This window comes from Bos grunniens, chromosome 29 (assembly GCF_055505025.1).
Source record: "Bos grunniens cultivar Pamir isolate PY7600 chromosome 29, Bosgru_T2T1.0, whole genome shotgun sequence".
Taxonomy (NCBI): domain Eukaryota; kingdom Metazoa; phylum Chordata; class Mammalia; order Artiodactyla; family Bovidae; genus Bos; species Bos grunniens.
Window position 1 is genome coordinate 33,095,986 of NC_141193.1, and position 24,835 is coordinate 33,120,820.

Genomic DNA, 24,835 nt, shown 5'->3' on the forward strand with positions numbered 1-24,835 from the left:
TCTCTTAGATTTATGTGTTAGAACATCCAAAGAAGAACAAATCTCAGTAAACTCATCTCTTCTATACCTTTGAGGTGCCATTGCCTTCTCCATTGAGTTGCTAATGAAGAATCCTATGATACTCTTCCTCTACGCCCAGGCTGTGAGAATGGAATGATCTTCCTTTCTCTCACTTTTTACAAGGGTTAGTGAGAGTCTGAGCACTTAAAATAATCAATATAATCTACACAACTCTCACTATAAAGGGTTTAAAGGACATCCTATCATTAGATGGGAATCCCCTTCTATAAAATTCTGTTCTTTCCCAAGCTGAAATGAATATCCTGTATTCCTACAGTACTTTTCACTGCTAATACAACACTGAACATTACCTTCATTTGAGTTACTCCCTTTTTAAATCCTGAACGCTCACAGAGAAAAAACTGCAATTGTTCTTCTTTAAGAGGCCATGGGATAGAGTTATTTAGATTACAGACTCTGGAACCTGCCAGACTTAAATTCCAAATCTTATTCTTACCAATTGTATGACTTTGGGCAGACTACTTAACTTTTCTATGCTTTAGTTTCCTTGTCTGTAAAATAGTGATGTTAGTGATACTTATCTTATAGAGTTGCTGCTGCTGCTGCTACTGCTAAGTCGCTTCAGTCGTATCCGACTCTGTGCGACCGCATAGACGGCAGCCCACCAGGCTCCCCTGTCCGTGGGATTCTCCAGGCAAGAACACTGGAGTGGGTTGCCATTTCCTTCTCCAATGCATGAAAGTGAAAAGTGAAAGTGAAGTTGCTCAGTCGTGTCCGACTCTTTGCGACCCCATGGACTGCAGCCCACCAGGCTCATCTGTCCATGGGATTTTCCAGGCAAGAGTACTGGAGTAGGGTGCCGTTGCCTTCTCCATAGAGTTGCTAATAAACCATAAATAAACTAATTAATGTGTGAAATAAGTAGCATCACACTCAGGAGACATTAAGCTTTCAAATTTCAGCTAATATTATTATACTGCCTATTCAATAATAATAATACTTAATAAGCATTTACTGAGAATCTGTTCTTTGCCTTGCTGTACAGAATGCCCCATCCACTATTTCTGTGAAGGAAGTCTTGGAGAAAGTCCTAGGCAGAAAGGACAAATAGAAAAAAAGAACAATCTATATACTACTGAGGTTCAGAAGAAGTGATCACATGTTCTACCGCCCATCCACAGGAGATGCTTCAAGGCATTTATCACTTTTTTCATAAAAACGTCACAACAATACTTGGGTTAGTCTAAAGACTTCCCTATAGCTCAAACGGTAAAGAATCTGCCTGCCATGCAGGAGAGCAGGGTTCGATTCCTGGGTTGGGAAGTTCCTCTGGAGAAGAGAATGGCAATCCACTCCAGTATTCTTGCTTGGAGAATTCCATGGACAGAGAAGCCTGGTGGGCTACAATCCATGGGGTCGCAAAGAGTCAGACACGACTGAGTGACAAACACACACACACACAAAAGCTCTATGAAGACAGAGAATCTGAGTTGTTCATCACTGAACTTCTGTATCTAACCAGTCGTCTAACAAAAAGTAAGCATTCAGGTAAAAGTTTCATGAGTCACCAAACAAATAAATAGGGTTCTTCAGCCAGATCTTGAAGGATGGACATGGTTATAATAGGCAGAAATGGAAGAGAACTTTCCACTAACTTATTGCTAGTGGAAATAGCAATAAGTTGAAACATTGAGATCAGACACTATTGTTTCTTTACTGACTACTCCAGCATAGTGATTTCTTAATTTTCTACTCTTGCACATGTAGACAAACTATATCCCTGGCACCTAAACATGAATTTCATGCCTTGTCCTCCTCCTTTGGTTCTGACATGGCTCCTTGAGGGGAAGAACCCTGCCTTTTCCTTCTCTAACATTCTCTTTTTCTGGCTCCCAGCACAGGTCTGCTCATATAAAAAAGGCCACTATGCTATGCTGGAATATAACCTGGACCTGGGGTAAATTACCTGCTTTCAGTTCTGGCTATTTTGCTTAGACTCTTTGGATAGATCAATTTACCTCTCCAAATCTCAACTTCTTCTTCTTTTATAAATTAGGAATTAACAGTATCTTTTTAGAGCGGAATGCTATGAAGATCAAATTTATCAGTCATTCAATACTGCCTTTCTAAAACCCTTTAAGAACTATGTTAATCACTGCAAACACACACATATATATCCTCTACATATATATACACAGACACACATATATATTTCCTCTACTTGTAAGGAATTCATGGTTTAATGGGAAAATTTTTTTAAATGAACATGCTTGCAAATCGAAAAAACCTTTCCATTGTGACATCTCTGGACAACTCTCTGATTCTGAAGCTCATTATCCTTAAAGTGACTTTGTAACCTATAGAAGCAGTGATTCCACAGATTCTGCTTATAAATTATAATTCTAAAAGGTCATCTAATCCCCTTGAATTGCCTCCACAGCATCTCCCATACTCAGTCAACCAACATCTGCTTGAATACTTCCACGAATTCTCTAGTTCAGAGACAATCTTCTTTGAATTACCACAGAGTTTAAGCCCTAAATCATTCTCTTGTCATAATAAAAAGTCCAAACAAAGAAACACTAGTAGTATCATCTAATGATAGATCAGTGCTCAGTGATGCTAAATCATGTAAAACGCAGATTATGCAAAGTGAGGGCAAAGGGACCATGGCTATTATGAAATGCAAGAACCTCAAAGGAAGTTAAATAAAAATCACTGCCAATATCCAGCATCAAAATGCACTCCTGATGTCCAGGATACTAATGGCACTAATGTTTTTACAAATTCTCTTGAGTCTTTCAGTATCATCAATAATGTCTTAAGAGCCTGAACACTGGACATTTAACAGAGAAGAAACGATCTATAGCAGGCTAATTTGTTGCTTCCTAGGAGACTGGAACAATTTATGTTACTTCTACACTAAGTAACATTAATTCTGTATATCTTCCTGTCTGTAAAGAAAGTAGGGCTAAGTTGGTACGAAGACCAACTATTTAGGACACTTTGGGACTATCTGCAAATCAACGATAAATAATTACACCACTTTCTGTCTTTAATCATACAGAAAGTACCTTTCAATCAAGGTAATTTGGTTATTTCACCACCTCCAAAATCTCAGGATCCCTACCAGAGTATTAAACTTCTAGACCTTGGCACCCATCCCTTACTCCCCACCTCCAAACTCTAATAAATCACAAAGACTCACAGATTTTGTGTGCTCTGGGCGTGGAGCAATCACTGGGGGTGGGGTGCCATCATCATCATCATCTTCATCTTCTGAAACTGGTGGCACTGCAGGGGTCTCAGACACCGCCTTCACATTCTGCACAGTGACAAAAGCCAGATTCGTTAGGTTAAGCCAACATGGAACTTAAACTACCAGGGTCACCAATCTCCCAGAAGAAACCTTCTCCTGACACTCTTTCTGAAACACACATCAGCCTCTAAGCTCTCCACTTTGTAGCTGGCCTCAGGAACTCAGCCATCTCCCCTCTCTTCTTTTAGCTACCACTCCCCCTTCAGTCCCTGGAGGGCTTCCTTCTCCCACCCAAAGCCTAATTGTGGATGGGGAAACCAACTGACAGCTTTTCTACCTGCCTACGCCAAACCAAACCCTGAAGACAAGCTCATATTTCCTTCTTCTCTATGAATTTTACTCTCTGTGCGGAAGAGAGGATAAAGTACAACATGTAGGAAAGGGATCAAAAGTTCAGAATTTTACAAAGCTTATCATTATAATTCTGTAGTCCTTTCTGATATGGTAAATAGAAGTTCTGAAAGGTCTTTGCCTCTCCTTTTCCTTCTTTACCAAAATATACTGCACCCCTTATGTTATCAGGTACCCTCACCTCAACCTGCAGATACAGAACATCAGGAGACCATTGTCACAAGAAGCAATGAGATTTTCCCCAGATCAGATGCTACCTATTTCCTTAAGCTTCTGCCCTGTCTTGGAATGACCCTTACCAGCACCACTAATTGAATCTGCTATAACCTCAGAAACTTGATTTTCCCACACAAACTATAACAAAGCTGCGCCAAGACTGGCAAGTTTCAGGGCAAGTCCAGGCAAAAAGATCATACCATTACTGTTTACAACACATGTTCAAGAGATAAAATAGCTCCAAAATATGAGATTTTTGATAGAGATTAAATGGTTATAGTATAGGATCAGAGAAGCAATACAGATCTTTTAGTAGATATTGACATAATTCAACAGTTTCAGATTATTTTCAGACCATCTACTTTGTGCTCAGTAAGACACTGTGATGAATGTTTTTGATATAAATGTACAAAGATGAAAAAGATGGTCCAAGTCCTAAAAGTAGCTCACCATCTGATGCAGGAGACAGACAGACGGACAATTCCCCTTCTGCTGCCATTTGAGGCCGCTGGAGAGAGGAATATCAGAACAACATGGGCTAAGTAAAGGAACTTATTTAGTTGAATATTATACTGGAGTTATGTGTGGGAGAGTGGCCTTTACCACATTTGACATACTAAGTAGGGAAAGTTGGCATCCTCATAGATTCTAACAGGACCTCCAGTGCAGGACATAACTTAAAAACTGCCAGCGACAGACATTTGTAAGCAACTAGTTTTAGTGACTACAGGCAATGAATCCATCCTCTCAGCTTCAAGTTTCATCACTTGAGGAATGTGGAGGTGAGAACTGGTATAATTTGAGGGGTGCCCTTAAGTCACTTTCAGTTCTAAAATCCAATAGAGGTTCTTTCCCTGTGAAAGCACATATTTTGATACTTTTCCACTCTAATTTGTTTTCCCCTTATATTCCACTCAACAAAATTTAACTAGGAACCCAAAATGAGAATAAAATTAACTCAGCAGCCTCTCCATCCTCTTGGGGGCCTAGGGCTACCCACTGTAGACTATAAACACCAAGTTTGTTGCTTTCTAAAACTGTGCGGGAGGGGATTTCATCACCGTCCTTAGCAACACATGCTGGTTTCCACACGTGATGGCTTTGGGTGGTTGTATTAACGACTACCAGAATCAAGAGATATAGGTTTCTTTCCCAGAATTTTATTGCTTATCCCTGTGTTCTTTGCCAAGGCTATCCCACTTTAAGCCAAAGTTCTCATCCATAAAATGGAAATGATGACAAGAAGCTCTCTGCCTACCTTAGAGGACCACATGGAGAAAGAAATGAAGTGATGTGGGTATAAAAACACTCAGAAAGATGTAAGGAATCAATTAAATTATTATTATGGTTAATAACTACAAAGCTCTTTTTTAAAAGTGACTCCAACTCATCCACTGATTCACTGTAGATAAAGTGCCTGGTCCTATGGCTTACATTTTAGAAGAAGATACATTTAAAATTCATCACCAAATTGCCAGGTAATAGTAAGAAACATGTGAGAGTAGAGATTGATTTAAAGTAAGGAATTATTACCTTAGATATAAGTAGTCATGAAAAGGTCTCTTTAATGGCCAGAATAAAATGAGAAAACAAGCCATCAGACCCTCTGGGAAAAGAATATTCCTGGCAGATGGAAGAGATACAAAGACTCTGAAAAGGGAACATGCTTGGAATGTTCCCGAAACCTCCAGGTGCCTACATATACTACTGAGAAGTGCTTATCATTTTAAAACTGCTGAACTTTGGGTAAAAACATAGGGATCTCTGATGTTCTGGCCAGGATTTCTCCCATCCATCCCACCCTAGCTTCATTAGAGCAGGGTTTCTTCCAGGGAAGGCAGGCTGCAACTATGTGGTCCAAGAGGGCTCACTTTCATTTGGAGGAGTGAGCAGTGCAAAGGCCCAGTGGGGCCATCAGTGGAAGTGACCTCCCAGAGACGGCAGCAGGAGAGGGTCAACAGCTGCTAGCCTGAGGCTGCAATCATGGATAGGGCAAGTGAATTCTGGCCAAGACTGCTCAAAGATACAACAGACATTAGAGAGAGGTCCTACACTAGTCATACATGCCTGGCTTTGTGCACATACATAAAAGCTTCAAAAGGGACAACCAGAAAGTTAAAGTTTCTGGACAGCCCTGAAAGAGATCTCAATAATGAGCAATGATATAGATTTTAACACTATCAGTCAATGCAACCTAACTGACATATACAAAACATTCCACCCAAGTTCTGAAGAACACACATTACTTTTAACCATTTATGGATAATTCTTCAGACTAGAATATATGCTGGGCCATAAAACATATCTCAATAAATTTTCAAGACTGAAAACACACAAAATGTCTTATTTAACCACAGTAGAATTAAATTAAGAGGTAAACAACGACAAAAAATTTCTCCAAAGAAGATAAACAAATGGCCAATAAGCACATGCCCAATACTCAACATCATTATTAGGAAATGCAAATCAAAACCACAATGAGATACCACTTCATATCCACTAAGATGGCTATAATCAAAAGACAGACAATAACAAATGTGGGAGAAGATATGTAGAAATTAGAAGCATCCTAATGTTGGTGGGAGTGTAAAAAGGTGCAGCCACTGTAGAACACGGTCTAGCAGTTCCTCAAATGGTTAAACATAGAATCACCACGTGACTTAGAAATTCTACTCCTAGGTATATACCAAAGAGAAATGAAAACACAGATCCACACCAAAGTTTGTACATGAATGTTAGTATGAGCATTATTTATAATAATCAAAAATAAGAAAAAAGCCAAATGCCCATCAACTGATGAATAATCAATACAATAAAATATTATTCAGACTTTTATAAAAAGGAATGATGTCCTGATACATGCTAGAACATGGATGAAACTCACAGGTATTATACTAAGTGAAAGAAGCTAGACACAAAAGACTACATGGTCTATGAGTCCATTTACATAAAATGTCTGGAAAATGTACGTTTATATAGACAGAAAGAATATCAGTGGTTTCCTAGGGTTGGGCATGGGAGTTTGAATGAACTGTAAAAGAATACTAGGGAACTCTTTGTGGTGATGGGAATATTCCAAAAATAGATTGTAGAGACAGCTGCACAAGTCTATAAATTTAATACAATCACTGAATTGTACAATTCAACTAGTATGGATGAATTTTACGGTATATAAATAACAGTCAATAATGCTATCTTTTAAAAGTAAAAATTTTAAGTTATATGTAAAACCAGCAGGTTCTTATCTTACATTTTATATAATACAGATATGTAAGGAGTTAAAAGTAAAAATTCCTCAGGAATGCCTGATAAAGATGGCAGATTGAACATAGGCATCTATTTCTTAAAATCTCATTAGAACTATAATAAATAATGGCCTGTTAAAGCCATTAAACCCAGAAGGTTGGGGAAAACAGGAAAGAAGGCAGGATTAGCAAAGGAGGCAAAGACAAATAGATGAGCAGTAACTGTTAAAAAGACCAAATCTCAAGTTGATGGTAGGCAAATCTGAAAACCAGTCTACATATCTATGCTGCAAAATTAAGGCAAGGAAAATAGAGTAAATATTTTAAAAAATCAGAGAATTAGTCCAGCAAGTCTTAAAAAAAAAAAATGTGATGATCTAGTTTACCACCCTTGGAAAGGCTAAACACTAAATATTAACAATATTTACCTGTTGGGTAAATCAAATCCTTTACGATTATATAGTGAAAGTGACAAATAGATTCAAGGGATTAGATCTGATAGACAGAGTGCCTGAAGAACTATGGATGGAGGTTCATGACATTGTACAGGAGGCAGTGATCAAGACCATTGTCAAGAAAAAGAAATGCAAAAAGGCAAAATGGTTGTCTGAAGAGGCTTTACAAATAGCTGAGAAAAGAAGAGACGCTAAAGGCAAAGGAGAAAGGGAAAGCTATACCCATTTGAAAGCAGAGTTCCAAAGAATAACAAGGAGAGATAAGAAAGCCTTCCTCAGTAATCATGCAAAGATGGGCACAATAAAGGACAGAAATGGTATGGACCTAACAGAAGCAGAAGATATTAAGAAGAGGTGGCAAGAATACACAGAAACTATACAAAAAAGATCTTCACAACCCAGATAATCATGATGGTGTGATCACTCACACTAACCTAGAGCCAGACATCCTGGAATGTGAAGTCAAGTGGGCCTTAGGAAGCATCACTACAAACAAAGCTAGTGGAGGTGATGGAATTCCAGTTGAGCTATTTCCAATCCTAAAAGATGATGCTGTGAAAGTGGTGCACTCAATATGCCAGCAAATTTGGAAAACTCAGCAGTGGCCACAGGACTGGAAAAGGTCAGTGTACTTTCTTTAGAAAAGTGTCTTTTAAGCTTAGGATCAACCTTCTGATACCTTTTGCTCACTTAACATGGAGGATACCCCAGCTTTTTCAATTACAGAATTTAAAGTAATTTACTCTTGAAGATTACCCAGGACTCTTTCCTGTTTTTTATATATATTCTCTCACATACAGAGCAGCTGTGTGAGAGAATATTTTATATATATTCCACATACAGAGCAGCTGTACTTTCTGCTGTCAATCTGATCTTATCTGCTTTCTATCTTCCATAAATTTCCAACAATGGTTCATTAATAAGCATTGTTTTGAATTTATTTTTTATGTATCTTTTCTGAATTTAAGAAATTAAGCATAGCAAGAGAGACAGAGATATGAATTCATCCCACTACACAGATCCAAATTCCAGAGGTCTCTTTCTAAAATGGTTGTTGTTATTCAGTAGTTCAGTCGTATCCAACTCTTTCTGACCCCATGGAGTGTAGCCTGCCAGGCTCCTCTATCCAAGGATTTTCCCAGCAAGAATACTGGAGTGGGTTGACATTTCCTTCTCCAGTGGATCTTGCTGACCCAAGGACTGAACCCACATCTCCTGCACTGGCAAGCAGATTCTTTACCACTGGGCCACCAGGAAAGCCCTTTCTAAGATGGTAGTTTAGACTAAAATAAACATCTAACTACATTATTTAAAATACTTCCTTAGCTCAAGTGGAGAGTCCAAGTTCTTTCACCTGACATGATGGATCCTTAACAATGTGGCTTTTGTTCATGCTACCTCACACAAGAAAGCACTGATGGCCCTTTTTTCTGGCTGGTATCATTGCCTACATTTACCTGACACTGTGTTACTTACCTGACACTGTGTTATCAATCCTCGTTTACGTGTTCTGATTCCTCACTAAGTAGTGAGATCAAGAGCAAAGACCTTACCCATCCTTGACTCTTGGGCACCCACAGAGCCTATAACATAGTAGGTGACCATTTTATAAATGAGAGCTCAAGCATTAAAATGCTAAATAATCTGAGATGGATCTCAGACCAATGAGCCACAAATAAAAGAATTTTAGAACTAGAAGAAACATTAAAGGTTATGTTTATTAAATGAACAAACTGTGAGGGCCCAAGAACCTTGTGCCAACTATCCTGTACTACCAAGCAGAATAAATCACTCCATCAAATATGACCCTCATTTTATGTTATTCATGTACTCCTCTTGCAGCCCTCATCCTTCTATTTTTTCTCAGGGACTAAGATAATGCAAAAATTTTATCTCTGTATCACCAATACCTGGGCACAAAAAAAGTGCTAAATAAATATCTATGGTTAAATGTATAAATGAATGCTGCGGAGAACTTAATATTGTACTTGTTTCTACTACTAATTCATTCAAGGATAGGAAGCATGTCATGTTATCTCTGAGTCCCAGTTCCTTGTGTCAGGAGATTACAGTATCATTCAAATATTTCCAATATCAAATGGAATGATCTGTGTGAAACCAATATGGAAAACGATGCCATGCTATCACAGGACAAACCATATCCCCACATATAACTAGTAAGGAAATAAAGAGGACTGAGCCACGGGGATAATGTTCTGAATTGGGGAGAAAATGTCCTTGACAATCTGGTGGTTTTAATTGTAGATACTAAAATCAGTACAGGTTTTTACAAAGCAGGTGTTATCCTCTCCGCCATATGGCATGAGCCCCAGGGCTCCTCCTCCTCACTAAGGAACAGCAGACCAAAGGCTTTACTGCAATCTCCTTTATAAGACCTCTCTGACATCTTCTTTCTCAGTTCCCTGCCACAGTGGGAAAAAAACCCAGGACAGAGACTCAGAAGACCTTAGTTCTAATCTGGTTGTATCACCATACCAATTATGAGTCTCCAGGAAAGTCTGTTTCCTACCTGTGAAATGGAGATGATAATTTCTTCACAAGGTTAATTTGTGAGGACGAATTATGTTAACATACATAAATTACTGGGCTTCCCTCATAGCCCAGTCAATAAAGAATTTGCCTGCGATGCAGGAGACACAGGTTTGATTCCTGGGATGGGAAGATCCCCTGGAGAAGGAAATGGCAACCCATTCCAGTGTTCTTGCCTGGAGAATCCCATAGACAGATGAGCCTGGCAGGCTACAGTCCATGGGGTCATGAGAGTCGTACACGACTTAGCGACTAAACCACCACCATATAAGTTACTAACATAGTGCCTGGCACATCTTAGCTACTCAATAAGTAATAGCTGCTACTTCGCCTTTAAAAGCATAAAGACATTTGAGCCACAAAGTACAGTTCAGCTTTGGTTAACATCCCTTCTTCAACAATTTACAACTCAATAATGGGGAGAAATTTCCAAGGATCTTAACATCAGCAAGTTCTTCACCACCTTTTAACTGTATCTCTTCCATCTGATGAAAAAATGAATCAGTGGAAAGCAAAACGAACTGGGAATCAGTTACCTATTGCCAATAACCCTTCTCAATTTCAGTTTTATCATCTATTATACAAGGATAATAACCTGTCTCATTAAACTCCTGTGAAGATTAAAAGAGATCGTGAATATGAAAGGACCCAGGATGCTACTGGCAATGGACATGTGAACCTTTTTTTTTTAAATCACTAATTACAGTATAAATGACTCAGAATAAACCAATCTCCAATGCTGGAAGCATGATTCAACGTTCTTGGATTGTGACTCAGTATTGTGTTAGAATGTATGACTCTTCCACTTAAGATCCTTCAATAGCTTGTTATTACCTTTAAAAGTTAAAATTCCTACATGATCTGACCTGCCTACACTTCACATTCCAATCATAACAAACCACTCGCAGTTCTCTGTGCAAGCCAACCTCACGAACCTCCTTGCCTTAGCACATGCTATTTATCCTCTGCCTGGAATACACTTGTCTCTTTATTATTCTTCCCCAAGACAACTAACTCATTCAGTTCAGACTTCACCATCAGGAAGCTTTCCTTAAACATCCAATCTTTTATTCAGTACGTGCCACAGTATAATTTTATTCAGTATTATATCGTTGTGTGCCACATGCCGTGGAACTTGCAGCTGACAGGTGAGACACAGTTGCTGGCCTCATGAAGTTTTAGCATCCTGTACTGTAACTGTTTGCGCCTTCATGACACTCATACGACTGGGAGATCAGGAGTTTGATAATGTCTGATTCATCCCTATACTGTCATTTCTCCACAGAGGACCTGGCATAGAATAGCAGCTTTGCAAATGTTTAGTAAATCAACATAAAATAACCAACTGTGCACAAGAGACAGCACTAGATAAAAAGAATAGCAGTAATCTAGTATAGTAAGCCACAGCTTACTCATTATAAGACCCTTTCAAATACATCAATACCTCATCTCATAATCTGCTTTAGAAAAAGGAATTGGTAAGTTGTGAAGGTCAGAGGGACCCATGAGGTCATCAATGACTTCTATACATTCCCTCATGTGATAGGACATTCACTACAACTTCAGAGGACAGAATGAATGACCTTAAATTAATAGAATATGCTCCCTTCAACAATTAATCCTAATCCTGGTTTTGTAAACCCAATTAACCCAAAAGAAGGAATTCTCTTTTAAATGCAGCTATTTGAGGACATTTCCAGGTAAGGCAAAGTGTATAGTCCTCATTCTACTGAGAAAAAAACTGAAGCTCAGAAAGGCAAAAAGGTTCAAAGCTAAAACTGAAAACTGAGTCTAGGAGCCAGTTCTTCTGGTTCCAGGGTTAGGATTTCTAGAGCATTAATAAATTAAAGCTGGAAGGGATATCTACTGCTTATTAACTTCAAGTCCTTTACTCTGAGGCCCAGGGTGGGAGAGTGACCAAGATGAGTGCCCACCAGCCCAGACTCTGCATCTACCACACTGACCTGATCCCTAAAAATCATACCTGCCCATATCAGAATAGAGGAAATAAAGGCTTACCAAAGTGTTAGAAGAATTATAATCCTCAGCTGATTTATCTACAAAAGAAAAAAGACAAGTGATTCAGTCAGTAAACAATTACAGTGAATCCTTTCTTGAGACTTAAGGAGCCTATTCAGTAAAATACTTGCCAAGCTTAGAATAACAGTGTTACTGATACTACAGTCCCAATACCATGCTAAATACTTTATACACATTACCACCTCTAATCCTTGCTACAGCTGGGTACTATTATTATGTCTACTTTTATAAATTTGGAAACTGACATTCATTGAAGTGATCTGTCTACAAATTATTTAACACACAGGTTATTAGGAGTCAAGATTTGAATCCTGGTCTAATTCTAAATACTATGCTATAACTATATCCACATTATCAAGCCTCAGTGATTAAGGAAATTTCCTCCATTCTAAGAGAAAAGGAAACAGTTCCTGACTGGTATCACCCTGAGACATCTATAACAAATCAGCATGCGACTTCAGCTTTTAGAAAGGATCCTTCTATATCCATGTCTATTCCCCACAAGGAGAGAAAAACTAAGGAAACTCAGTTAAAACTTAGAAAAACTAAGAAAAACTTAGGAAAAGAGCTTCCCGGGTAGCTCAGCTGGTGAAGAATCTGTCTGCAATGCAGGAGACCCTGGTTTGATTCCTGGGTCGAGAAGTTCCCCTGGAGAAGGGATAGGCTACCCATTCCAATATTCTCACTTGGAGAATCCCCATTGATAGAGGATCCTGGTGGGCTATGGTCCATGGGGTAAGCGTCGGACATGACTAAGCATCTTAGCACAACACGGTCATGTCAAGTATAATTAAAGGTATGGTCTTATTTCTGACAATTTCTGACACTAGATCTAAACTCCCTCAACATCACCAAATTTTATTAATTCCAAGATATATATTTTTTCACATTAACATCTCTGAAACAAAGATGTGTCCTACAGTCAAAGGTATTTCATGATTTAATTGGCAGCTTCTTTTTTCTTCATGTATGTAAAATAACAATGCGTCTTACAATCAATGATATCTTAAACTTGATAAAGTATGATACACAAACCCAATGGAGATCTAGCAAGAAAATAAGTTTAAACACCAAGTACTATGTTTGGATTTATTCTTTAATTCCTAGAAGTCCAAGAAGAAATTGATTTCATCAGTTCACCAACAATGGAATTAAGGAGAAGAAATATTATATCAAATCCTACATCTACCTCACCAGGAAACAAGCCCAGATAATGTCCAAGATCTCACATACATGAAAGTGTCAGGTATAGCTCCTGTGATCCTGTGACAAATTATGAACCCACAAACTGTGATAATATGTTCTTAAAGCAAGCCCTGAATGGCAAGCTGTACCCTAGAGAAATCAAATCAGGATATAGCTTAAACATAATTCACTTGTTTTTCTTGTCCAAAAGCAAATTCCATACCAAGCAGAATACTATGCCTTCACTGCACCACCTCCAACCTTCCGTAGTACTACTGTTTTTGAGGACTGGGTATTCTGGTAATAAACATATCTCAATCGTATAAAAGAAGAGTAAGTTTGCACCTTCTAAATGAGATGTACAATTTTTATATATAAAAATTAAATTTCATAGCACAGAATGACACAGCAGAAAGCACTTCCAATCCCTTCATTTTACAAATAAATAAACTAAGGTTCAGAGGAAAAGAAACTGGTTTAAGATTACATAAATCAAATGCCACAAATCCGTGGCAAAGAGGGCTAAAACCCAGAACCTGAGGTTGTCAGTTCAGTTCAGTCACTCAGTCGTGTTCAACTCTTTGCGACCCCATGGACTGCAGCATGCCAGACCTCCCTGTCCATCACCAACTCCCGGAGTTTACTCAGACTCCTGTCCATCGAGTCGGTGATGCCATCCACCATCTCATTCTCTGTCGTCCCCTTCTCCTCCCACCTTCAATCTGTGCCAGCATCAAGATCTTTTCAAATGAGTCAGCTCTTCGCATGAGGTGGCCAAAGTATTGGAGATTCAGCTACAACATCAGTCTTTCCAATGAATATTCAGGACTGATTTCCTTTAGGATGGACAGGTTGGATCCCCTTCCAGTCCAAGGGACTCTCAAGAGTCTTCTCCAACACCACAGTTCAAAAGCATCAATTCTTCGGTACTCAGCTTTCTTTTGGGTTTCCCTGGTGGCTCAGAGGTTAAAGCGTCTGCCTGGAATGCGGAAGACCCGGGTTCGATCCCTGGGTCGGGAAGATCCCCTGGAGAAGGAAATGGCAGCCCACTCCAGTACTCTTGCCTGGAGAATCCCATGGAGGGAGGAGCCTGGTAGGCTACAGTCCATGGGGTCGCAAAGACTTGGACACGACTGAGCGACTTCACTTTCAGCTTTCTTTTTAGTCCAACTCTCACATCCATACATGACCACAGGAAAAACCATAGCCTTGACTAGACAGACCTTTGTTGGCAAACTAATGTCTCTGCTTTTTAATATGCTGTCTAGGTTGGTCATAACTTTTCTTCCAAAGAGTAAGTGTCTTTTAATTTCATGGCTGAAGTCACCATCTGCAGTGATTTTGGAGCCAAAAAAAAATAAAAGTCTGCCACTGTTTCCACTGTTTCTCCATCTATTTGCCATGAAGTGATGAGATCAGATGCCATGATCTTTGTTTTCTGAATGTTGAGCTTTAAGCCAACATTTTCACTTTCTTCTTTCACTTTCATCAAGAGGTTCTTTAGTTCTTCACTTTCTGCCATAAGGGTGGTATCATCTGCATACCTGAGGTTATTGATATTTCTCCCGGCAATCTTCATTCCAGCTTGTGCTTCATCCAGCCCAGCGTTTCTCATGGTGTACTCTGCATATAAGTTAAATAAGCACAGTAACAATATATAGATTTGATGTACTCCTTTTCCTACTCGGAACCAGTCTGTTGGTCCATGTCCAGTTCTAACTGTTGCTTCTTGACCTGCATACAGATTTCTCAAGAGGCAGGTCAGGTAGTCTGGTATTCCCATCTCTTTCAGAATTTTCCACAGTTTATTGTGATCCACAGAGTCAAAGGCTTTGGCATAGTCAATAAAGAAGAAATAGATGTTTTTCTGGAACTCTCTTGTTTTTTCCATGATCCAGCGGATGTTGGCAATTTGATCTCTGGTTCCTCTGCCTTTTCTAAAACCAGACTAAAGTTGTCAATCTAGTCTAAATTTTGCTTATCACATTACCTATTAGTTGGTACAGAAAATAAAGTGTTAAAAAAACAGGAAACAAAAAAAAAATTGGCATGAAAAATTGTGCTTTGGTTTTAGACAGCAAAGGATTTAAAGACCAAGTTGAAAACACACTTACATCACTGGTGTATCACTCAATTGATATGTTAAGGCTCTATGAATAAATCACTTACTTCCCCTGAGCCTAAATAATTTCTCTGAGTATGCAAAATGTGGGTAACAGTACTTGTGCTGCCAGTCTCTCAATGTCATCATGAGAATCAAATGAGATAATTTATGTGCAAGCATATACAAATTGAAGTAGTGTTGTCATAATTAATATGAGAATAGTATGAGAAGAAAGGAAATAGGAAAATGAGAGATAGGACATTTAAAATAACTTGCCATAAAAAAATGAGATCTACTGTATAATACAGAGAACTATATTCAATACCCTATGATATACTGTAAAGCAATTATCCTCCAATTTAAATTTTTAATAAATAATTTTTAAAGGAAAAAATATCGTATGATAAACCATACTGGAAAAGAAAATTTTAAAATAGAGTGTATATATAACTGAATCACTTTCCTGTATAGCAGTAACTAACACAACACTGGAAATCAATTATACTTCAATAAAAAAATAACTATGACAAATATACAGTTTTGCCTGGAGCTGCTTTGGTCTTCAACTTACAGAAAACAAAAAATCCTTCAATGTTATTCATTTATGGATACATGCAGGAACATACACACAATACCCTGAATGTGTATATCATATACCCATATTCACTCATATATACTTAAAGGGGACTTTTTATATTCCAAACATACAGAAACCCACAGAGCTGCTTCCATAAACATAAACAGTATTTGTATACATCTACACACATACACATAAAAAGAGATTATTTCAAAGACTTTGCTACTGAGGCTTTCAAAACCAGCTCCTAATCTGACATCTCCATGACAAACTCTTGAAAACACAAACCCTAATCTAGAAAACTTTCCTACCCATGATCCCTCAAACCCAATACTGCCTTGGAATAACTCACTCCCCGAATGGAAGAAGTGAGATAGATCCAGCGGGGACAGATATCAAGAAAGGAATATGCTAGGGACATGTATAATGCTCTGCTGGGCACCACTATGCAGAATGAGCAAAGCTGCAGTTTGTCATCCTCACCATCTGTGCCCTTTGCTACAAGCCAGATACTTGCTGGGAAAAGCATCCTTCAAAATCAGTTAGTTCATCCTGGTTCTCACTATCCCCAACAACACTGACCTTTAAAAGAGACAACAGTAACACCAGCATTAAGCACTGAACTCAGAGTTAAGAATAGTGGTTAAGAGACTACTAATTTAGGCACAATAGAAAGGCATTTGGGGCTCTAATGTTTGCAAAACAAGAGGAAACTGGAAGTGGTATATACTAAAGATACTACTTGCCCTAAAATTCTAAGATGCTATATAAAAGGCAAGTTTCCAGAAATGTAGGCCTTCTTAGGACTTGCTTAAGAAAAGAAAAATCTCTCTGCCATGGAAGGAGGTGTTCTGAGTAAGAGTTACTAGAAGGAAGTGGTAATTCCTAGTCCAGGAATTAGGAGACCTGGATTCTAATTCCAATTCTGGTATGAAAAACATTCTGAAAAACACAGCCCTTTATGCAGATACAACGAATACATCTAAAGAACATTTATTATTATATTTGGCCTTTTTTCATTTGACTGATAAAAATTCATTTCTTGAGGAAGAAATTGGGCTTGCCTACTTAAATGTGTTATCACATAACTTACTGATATTGAAACAATGATAACAATGGCTTACATTTCCACGGTGCTGTTTTATAACCTACAAAGAACTTTCACATCAGTGAGCTCATTTATTCTCATTACAACCTCTTGAGATAGGAAATAACATCCCCATTTTGAAGCTCAAAGAAATAAAGTAATTACTAAAATCTAGTCAGTATCAGAATCCAGATTTTCTAGCACAAAGTCTATGTTTTTATACATAATATCACAGTATTTTTTAGAAACATGCCATTTTAGAGTAAAGACTCAAGTTTGATGCAAAAACCCAAAATCGTAGCTCTCAAATTCCAAAATTCCATCTTAGTGAAAGTGCCATCTCTACTCTTCCCATAATGTTCTTCCTTCACATCAACAGGCATCCAATATGAAAACATTTTTTTTTGGCCCTAGACTGTCCTGGACACAATCTCCATACCTGTAAAGCTCATATACTTCTGGCTGTTGGAGGTCTTCTTTGAGTTATAAAATTCCAACACATCCAGAACAGCCTGCGGGTTTTTCTTCTGCTCTGACTTAGTGATATTTGATGTCTGAAGCAAGCGGGCCCATTGCTCTGGCATCCCCTGTAAGAGAGATATATAAGGCTGTCAGCAAGGCACACAGTCACAGGGACCCTGAAGCAAATTCAGAACTAACTGAGGAGTGGAAGATTGGTTCAAGATGGGGAAGCAGAGGACATGTGCTCACCTCCTCCTCCAACAGTTAGTTAGTTTAGCACAACTAATTGCTGAACAGTTAGCTAGTTTGCTGGAACCCATCAAAAAAAAATCCAAAGACAAAGGTGTAGCCGCAATGAGATCATAGGACAGGCACAATCACTGTAAAACCAAATCCAATATCCACCAGGTGGGAGACCCACAAACTGGAGAACAATTTTACCACACAGAAGTTCTGCCACTCTTGTGAAGATTCTGAGCCCTACGTCAGGCTTCCCAGACTAGGAGTCTGGCAATGGCACTAGGAAACCCCAGGGAATCTAACTTTGAAAGCCAATGAGATTTGACTACAGAACTTCCACAGGACTAGGGGAAACACACTCCACTTTTGGAGAGCACATACAAAACGTTGAGCCCAACAGGACCCAGGGAAAGGAGTAGAAACCCCATAGGAGAATGAACCAAACCTATCTGCTAGTGCTGTAGAGTCTCCTGAAGAGGCAAGGGGTGGCTGCGGCTCACGGTGACAAGGGCACTGGCAGCAGTACTACCCATTGGCATGAGCGCTCCTGCAGGCTGCCATCAGCCCTATCATAGAGCCTTTAGGTCCAGGGTTAGGTCACCTCAGGCCAAACAACAAACAGGGAGAGAACACAGTCCCACTCATCAGCAGACAAGTGGGTTAAAGTCGCTGCCCACAAAAGCAAAATCAAGAATACTATACCTCTTGAGATAGGAAATAACATTTAGATTTGACATGGAAATCAAAAGATTTAAAGACAAGCAAAAACTAAGAGAATTCAGCACCAGCAGACCCACTTTGCAACAAATGCTAAAGGAACTCCTCTGGGTGGGAAAGAGACTAGCAACTTTAAAAAAGAAAACTTCTATATATATGTATTGTTATATCAAAACCTCATGGGTGCAGCAAACCCAAAAACTACATTGTGTGTTAGTCACTCAGTCATATCCGACTCTTTGCAATGACAAGGACTGTAGCCTGCCAGGTTCCTCTGTCCATGGGATTCTCCAAGCAAGAATACTGGAGTGGATTGCCATTTCCTTCTCCAGGGGATCTACCTGACCCAGGGCTTCAACCAGGGTCTCCTGCATTGCAGGTAGATTCTATAGATACACATAAGCAAAAGAAAGATCACCCCAAACACAACACTAAAGATGGTAATCAAACCGCAAGAGAACAAAGGAGGAAGGGAAGAAAAAAGACCTATGAAAACAAACAGAATAATTAACAAAATGGCAATAGGAATATACATATTGATAATAGATTATATGTGCCAACCAAAACACAAAGACCGGCTGGGTGGATACAGAAACAAGACTCATATAGATGCTGTCTACAAGAGACTCTCTTCAGACCTAGGGATACATACAGACTGAAAGTGAGGGGTTAGAAGAAGGTATTCCATGGAAATCAAAATTAAAAGAAAACTGGAGTAGCAATACTCATACAAGACACAACAGACTTTAAAACAAAGACTGTTACAAGAGACAAAGAAGGACACTACATAATGATCAAGGGATGAATCCAAGAAGATATAAAAACTGTAAACATATATGTATTCAACATAGGAGCACCTCAATATATAAGGCAAATTTTAACAATTGTAAAAGGGGAAATCAATAGTAATGCAATAGTAGTGGAAATTCAGCATGACTAATTATTAGAGAAATGCAAATCAAAGCCACAATGAATATTACCTCACACCAGTCAGAATGGCCATCATCAAAAAATCCCCAAACAATAAATGCTGGAGATGGTGTGGAGAGAAGGGAACCCTCCTACACTGTTGGTGAGAATTTAAATTGGTACAGCCACTATAGAGAACAGTATGGAGGTTTAGTTTAAAAAACTAAAAATAGAGCTACCATATGACCCTGCAACCCCACTCCTGGGCATACATCCAAAGAAAAATATGATCTGAACGGATACATGTATTCCAATGTTCATTGCAGCACTGTTTACAATAGCCAAGAAATAGCCAAAAGAAGCAACCTAAATGTCTGACAGAGAAATGGATAAAGAAAATGTGGTATAGACAGACAATGGAATACTACTCGGCCATAAGAAAGAATGAAATAATCTCATTTGCAGCAACATGGATGGACCTACAGATTATTATACTAAGTGAAGTAACTCAGACAGAGAAATATCATGATACCCCTTATATGCAGAACTTGAAAAGAAACAATACAATTAAACTTACTTACAAAATAGAAACAGACCCACAACCTTAGAACACAAACTTATGGTTACCGAGGGAAAGGATGGGGGGAAGGGATAGTTAGGGAGTTTGGGATCACCACCTACACACTGCTATATTTAAAATAGGTAACCAACAAGGCCCTACTGTATAGCACAGGGAGGTCTGCTCAATGTTACATGGCAGTCTGGATGGAAAAGGAGTTTGGGGGAGAATGGATACATGTATATGTATGACTGAGTACCCCTGCTGTCCACCAGAAATTCACAACATTGTTAACTGGCTATCAGTCAGTTCAGTCGCTCAGTCGTGTCTGACTCTTTGCAACCCCATGGACTGTATCACACCAGGCTTCCCTGTCCATCATCAATTCCCGGAGCTTGCTCAAACTCATGTCCATCCAGTCGGTGATGCTATCCAACCATCTCATCCTCTGTCATCCTATTCTCCTCCTGCCTTCAATCTTTCCCAGCATCAGCATCTTTTCTAATGAGTCAGCCCTTCGCATCAGATGGCCAAAGTATTGGAGCTTCAGCATCAGTCCTTCCAATGAATATTCAGGATTGATTTCCTTTAGGATTGACTGGTTTGATCTCCCTGCAGTCCAAGGGACTCTCAAGAATCTTCTCCGACACCACAGTTCAAGAGCATCAATTCTTCGGTGTTCAGCCTTCTGTATGGTCCAGCTCTCCCATCTATACATGACTACTGGAAAAAGTATAGCTTTGACTACACAGACCTCTGTTGGCAAAGTAATATCTCTGCTTTTTAATATGCTATCTAGGTTTGTCACAGCTTTCCTTCCAAGGAGCAAAACTCCAATATAAAATAAAAACAATTTTTTAAGTTTTTTTAAAAGAACTAACTTTGATAACTGATAGCAGCTAAAGATGAGTTTAGTCATTCCTTTCTCTGCTCTCAGAGCTTCTCACAGGCCTCTCTTACAAGACATCTTACTGTATCAGTTAACTTCTTGAGATGTTTGCTCCTCACCAGGCTACTCCTCCTTTAAAGCATGAACCTTATCTGATTTGTCTCTGGATCATCAATGCCCACCACAGAGTCCCTGCCAAAAGGCCACTTAACCGAGGTCTATTTAAGGAATGGAGATTTAAAGGCTTCTCTGGTATAATTCTGGAGGTGTAGAAACTGTCCCTCTCAAGAACATGAGAAGATAGTAATAGGGGTCTCAGGAAAAGACAGAGGCATCAGGAAGTCTGGAAAAGATTAAATTTAACAGTGCATAGCCAGAACTCTGAAAGACCAAATGTCTTTCTGTGACCCAAAACTTACTGTAAACTCGCCTGTGACAGCATCAAAACCAACATGAATCGTGTGCTCAAAATCTGAAGGAAGAGAAATCTCTGGCCGTTCCTTCTCCTTCTTTTTATTTGCTGCAAGAGAAACAGGAAAAAGGAGGTAAAAACAAGGATATGACTACATCTTTATTTATTTAGCTCTTTTGTTGAGCTCTAAGCTCTTTTAAAGGCCAAGGACTATGATACAAATTTACCTGTGTATTTACAGAGCCCAAAACCAGACCTAGATTGAAGTAGATGCTCAATTCATGATTAAAGGTTTAATTTTTCATTGAACTAAAGTAAGGCAGGAGCAGACAGAACATTTATCAAAATGTCTTAGTTTTACCACTAATGAGTCTGTTGATCCAGGGCAAGTAACTTCCTTTTTCTGAACCCTGGTTTCCCCATCTGCAAAATGAGAAGACTCAAGTAAATGGTCTCTAAAGAGCCTTCCAACCCAGACATCTTATATTCTATAAGCTTTTAAAACCTGCTTCTACCTTTTGATTCTTGATTATGCATCACTTTAAGGTTCTCCACATTATGGAATTTTAGATTTGGAAATTGTTTCTTAAAATGAGTATCTAATAATTAATCAAGTACACTGATTCAAGTTACTTTTTTCTATTATAATTGATTTACAATATTAGTTTCAGGTGAACCACACTGTAATTCAATATTTCTATAAACTATCCTCCATTTAAAGTTGTTATAAAATATTGGCTATATGCCCTGTACTGTAAAATATATCTCTGTATCTTATGTATTAATTCAAGTTCTTCATATGTAATAATATTCACTGTGGCCTCACAGCAACCTTATCAGTTAAGTACTATCATCCTTACTTTGCAGATAAAGATGCTGAAGCATAGAGACTAAGCTATTCGCCCAAGATCAAACGGTTAGTAACAGCAGCAGTCAGACTCAAATCTAGGCAGTCTGGCCCAGGCTCTAAGTTCTAAACCACTATTCTATGCTGCCTCCCTAGGCTAGGACCTCAAAGAATCATTAGCAGGTGTTCACTAAAGGTCTGCTGATCTGGCACAAAAAGCTTCAATATTTACAGAGTTATTGTGCCCTTGTCATACCCTTGTGTTCCCCCCAAATTCATATATTCTAACTCCCAGTACCTCATAGTATGATCTTATTTGGAAACAGAGCCATTGCAGATATAATTATTTAAAATATGATTAGGTCATGAAGTAGGTTCAGTCCCTAATCCTGTCAATGTCCTTATAAAAAGGGAATATTTGGAGACAAATGCACACAGGAGGAGATAAATGCAGAGATCAGAGCAGTGCTTCTTCAAGCCCAACAAATTTTTCCTCACAGCTCTCAGAAGGAACCAACCCTACGAACACCTTCATCTTGGACTTCCAGCCTCCAAAACTGAAAATTTCTTGTTTAAGCTTCGTGTTTGGAGTAATTTGTTGCAGCAGCACTAGCAAATTAATATAACCCTCTCCCAGCTAAAAAGAATTTCAGGTCTTGGTATTAGCTAGACCTACTCCACTGGATGGAGAAGGCACTGGCAACCCACTCCAGTACTCTTGCCTGGAAAATCCCATGGATGCAGGAGCCTGGTAGGCTGCAGTCCATGGGGTCACTAAGAGTTGCACATGACTGAGCAACTTCACTTTCCCTTTTCCCTTTCATGCATTGGAGAAGGAAATGGCAACCCACTCCAGTATTCTTGCCTGGAGGATCCCAGGGACGGAGGAGCCTGGCAGGCTGCAGTCTATGGGGTCTCACAGAGTCAGACACAACTGAAGAGACTTAGCAGCAGCAGCAGCAGCAGTCCATTGGAGCCTCAATGCAATTTTGTAACAAGTAGGATAGTGATACTGGTGCCCATTTGACAGAAGAAACCAGAAGTTTCAAGAAGTTAAGTAGCCTTTCCAAGGTACAGAGCAAGTCAGCAGCAGATCTGGGGCCAGGATTGAGGTCTTCAGGCTCCCAGCCCCAAAGCCTTTGTATTCTGGCACTCCTCAGTCAGTTCAGTTCAGTCACTCAGTCGTGTCCGACACTTTGCGACCCCATGAATTGCAGCACGCCAGGCCTCCCTGTCCATCACCAACTCCCAGAGTTTACCCAAACTCACGTCCATCGAGTCGGTGATGCCATCCAACCATCTCCTCCTCTGTCGTCCCCTTTTCCTCCCGCCCCCAATCCCTCCCAGCATCAGAGTCTTTTCCAATGAGTCAGCTATTCGCATCAGGTGGCCAAAGTACTGGAGTTTCAGCTTCAACATCAGTCCTTCCAAAGAACACCCAGGACTGATATCCTTTAGAATGGACTGGTTGGATCTCCTTGCAGTCCAAGGGACCCTCAAGAGTCTTCTCCAACCACAATTCAGAAGCATCAATTCTTAGGTGCTCAGCTTTCTTCACAGTCCAACTCTCACATCCATACATGATTACTGGAAAAACCATAGCCCTGACTAGACGGACCTTTGTTGGCCAAGTAATGTCTCTGCTTTTAAATATGTTATCTAGGTTGGTCATAACTTTCCTTCCAAGGAGTAAGCGTCTTTTAATTCATGGCTGCAGTCACCATCTGCAGTGATTTTGGAGCCCAGAAAAATAGTCTGACACTGTTTCCATTGTTTCCCCATCTATTTCCCATGAAGTGATGGGACCGGATGCCATGATCTTCGTTTTCTGAATGTTGAGCTTTAAGCCAATTTTTTCACTCTCCTCCTGTCACTCCTACTATATATAAAATAGATAATGAAGACCTACAGCATAGCACAGGGAACTCTACTCAATACTCAATAATGGCCTACATGGGAAAAGAATTCAAAAAAGAGTGGATATATGTATGTCAGATTCACTTTGCTATATACCTAAAACTCAACACAGCATTGTTAACCAACCCCAATAAAAAAAACTTTTTAATAAAATATTGAGTTGGAACAAATTTTCATTCAGGCTTTCCTCACCATCTTACAGAAAAATGCGAATGAATTTTCGGCCAACCCAATAAAAACTATAATTTCACACACACACACAATTCAATAATAAGAAAACAAACCGATGAACGACATAGGCAAAAGACATGAAGAGACACCTCAATAAAGAAGATATACAGACAGAAAAGATACTCAACATCATATTTCATTAGGGAACTGAAATTAAAACAATAAAAACCCCTACACACCTACTAGAATGCCAAAATCTGAAACTGACAACAGAAAATGTTAACAAGAATATGGAATAACAAGTATTTTCATTCATTAGAACTAGGGATGCAAAATGGTTCAGTCACTTTGGAAGAAAGGTTGGCAGTTTCTCAAAAAATTAAACATACTCTTACCATACAATCCAGCATTCGTGCTCCTCCGTTATTTACCCAAAGGATCTGATAACTTATTCACACAAAAACTCGCACGTGGATGTCTGCAGCAGCTTTATTCATAACTGCCAAAACTTGGAAGCAACCAAGATGTCCTTCAGTAGATGAATGGATAAACTATGATACAT

At 39.2% G+C, this 24,835-nt stretch overlaps 1 protein-coding gene across 9 annotated transcripts in view; it reads right to left on the reverse strand.

The window, feature by feature from the left end:
• PAK1 (p21 (RAC1) activated kinase 1) overlaps positions 1 to 24,835 on the reverse strand; it is a 159,127-nt gene that overhangs the window by 39,759 nt on the left and 94,533 nt on the right. For all 9 annotated transcript variants that reach the window (XM_086385751.1, XM_086385746.1, XM_086385750.1 and 6 more), the window contains 4 exons: positions 21,346 to 21,446; positions 17,590 to 17,737; positions 12,177 to 12,214; positions 3,230 to 3,346 (listed from right to left, as the gene is read on the reverse strand). In XM_086385751.1, coding sequence (XP_086241877.1) covers positions 3,230 to 3,346; positions 12,177 to 12,214; positions 17,590 to 17,737; positions 21,346 to 21,446 — 404 coding nt within the window. The remainder of the gene's footprint in view (positions 1 to 3,229; positions 3,347 to 12,176; positions 12,215 to 17,589; positions 17,738 to 21,345; positions 21,447 to 24,835) is intronic.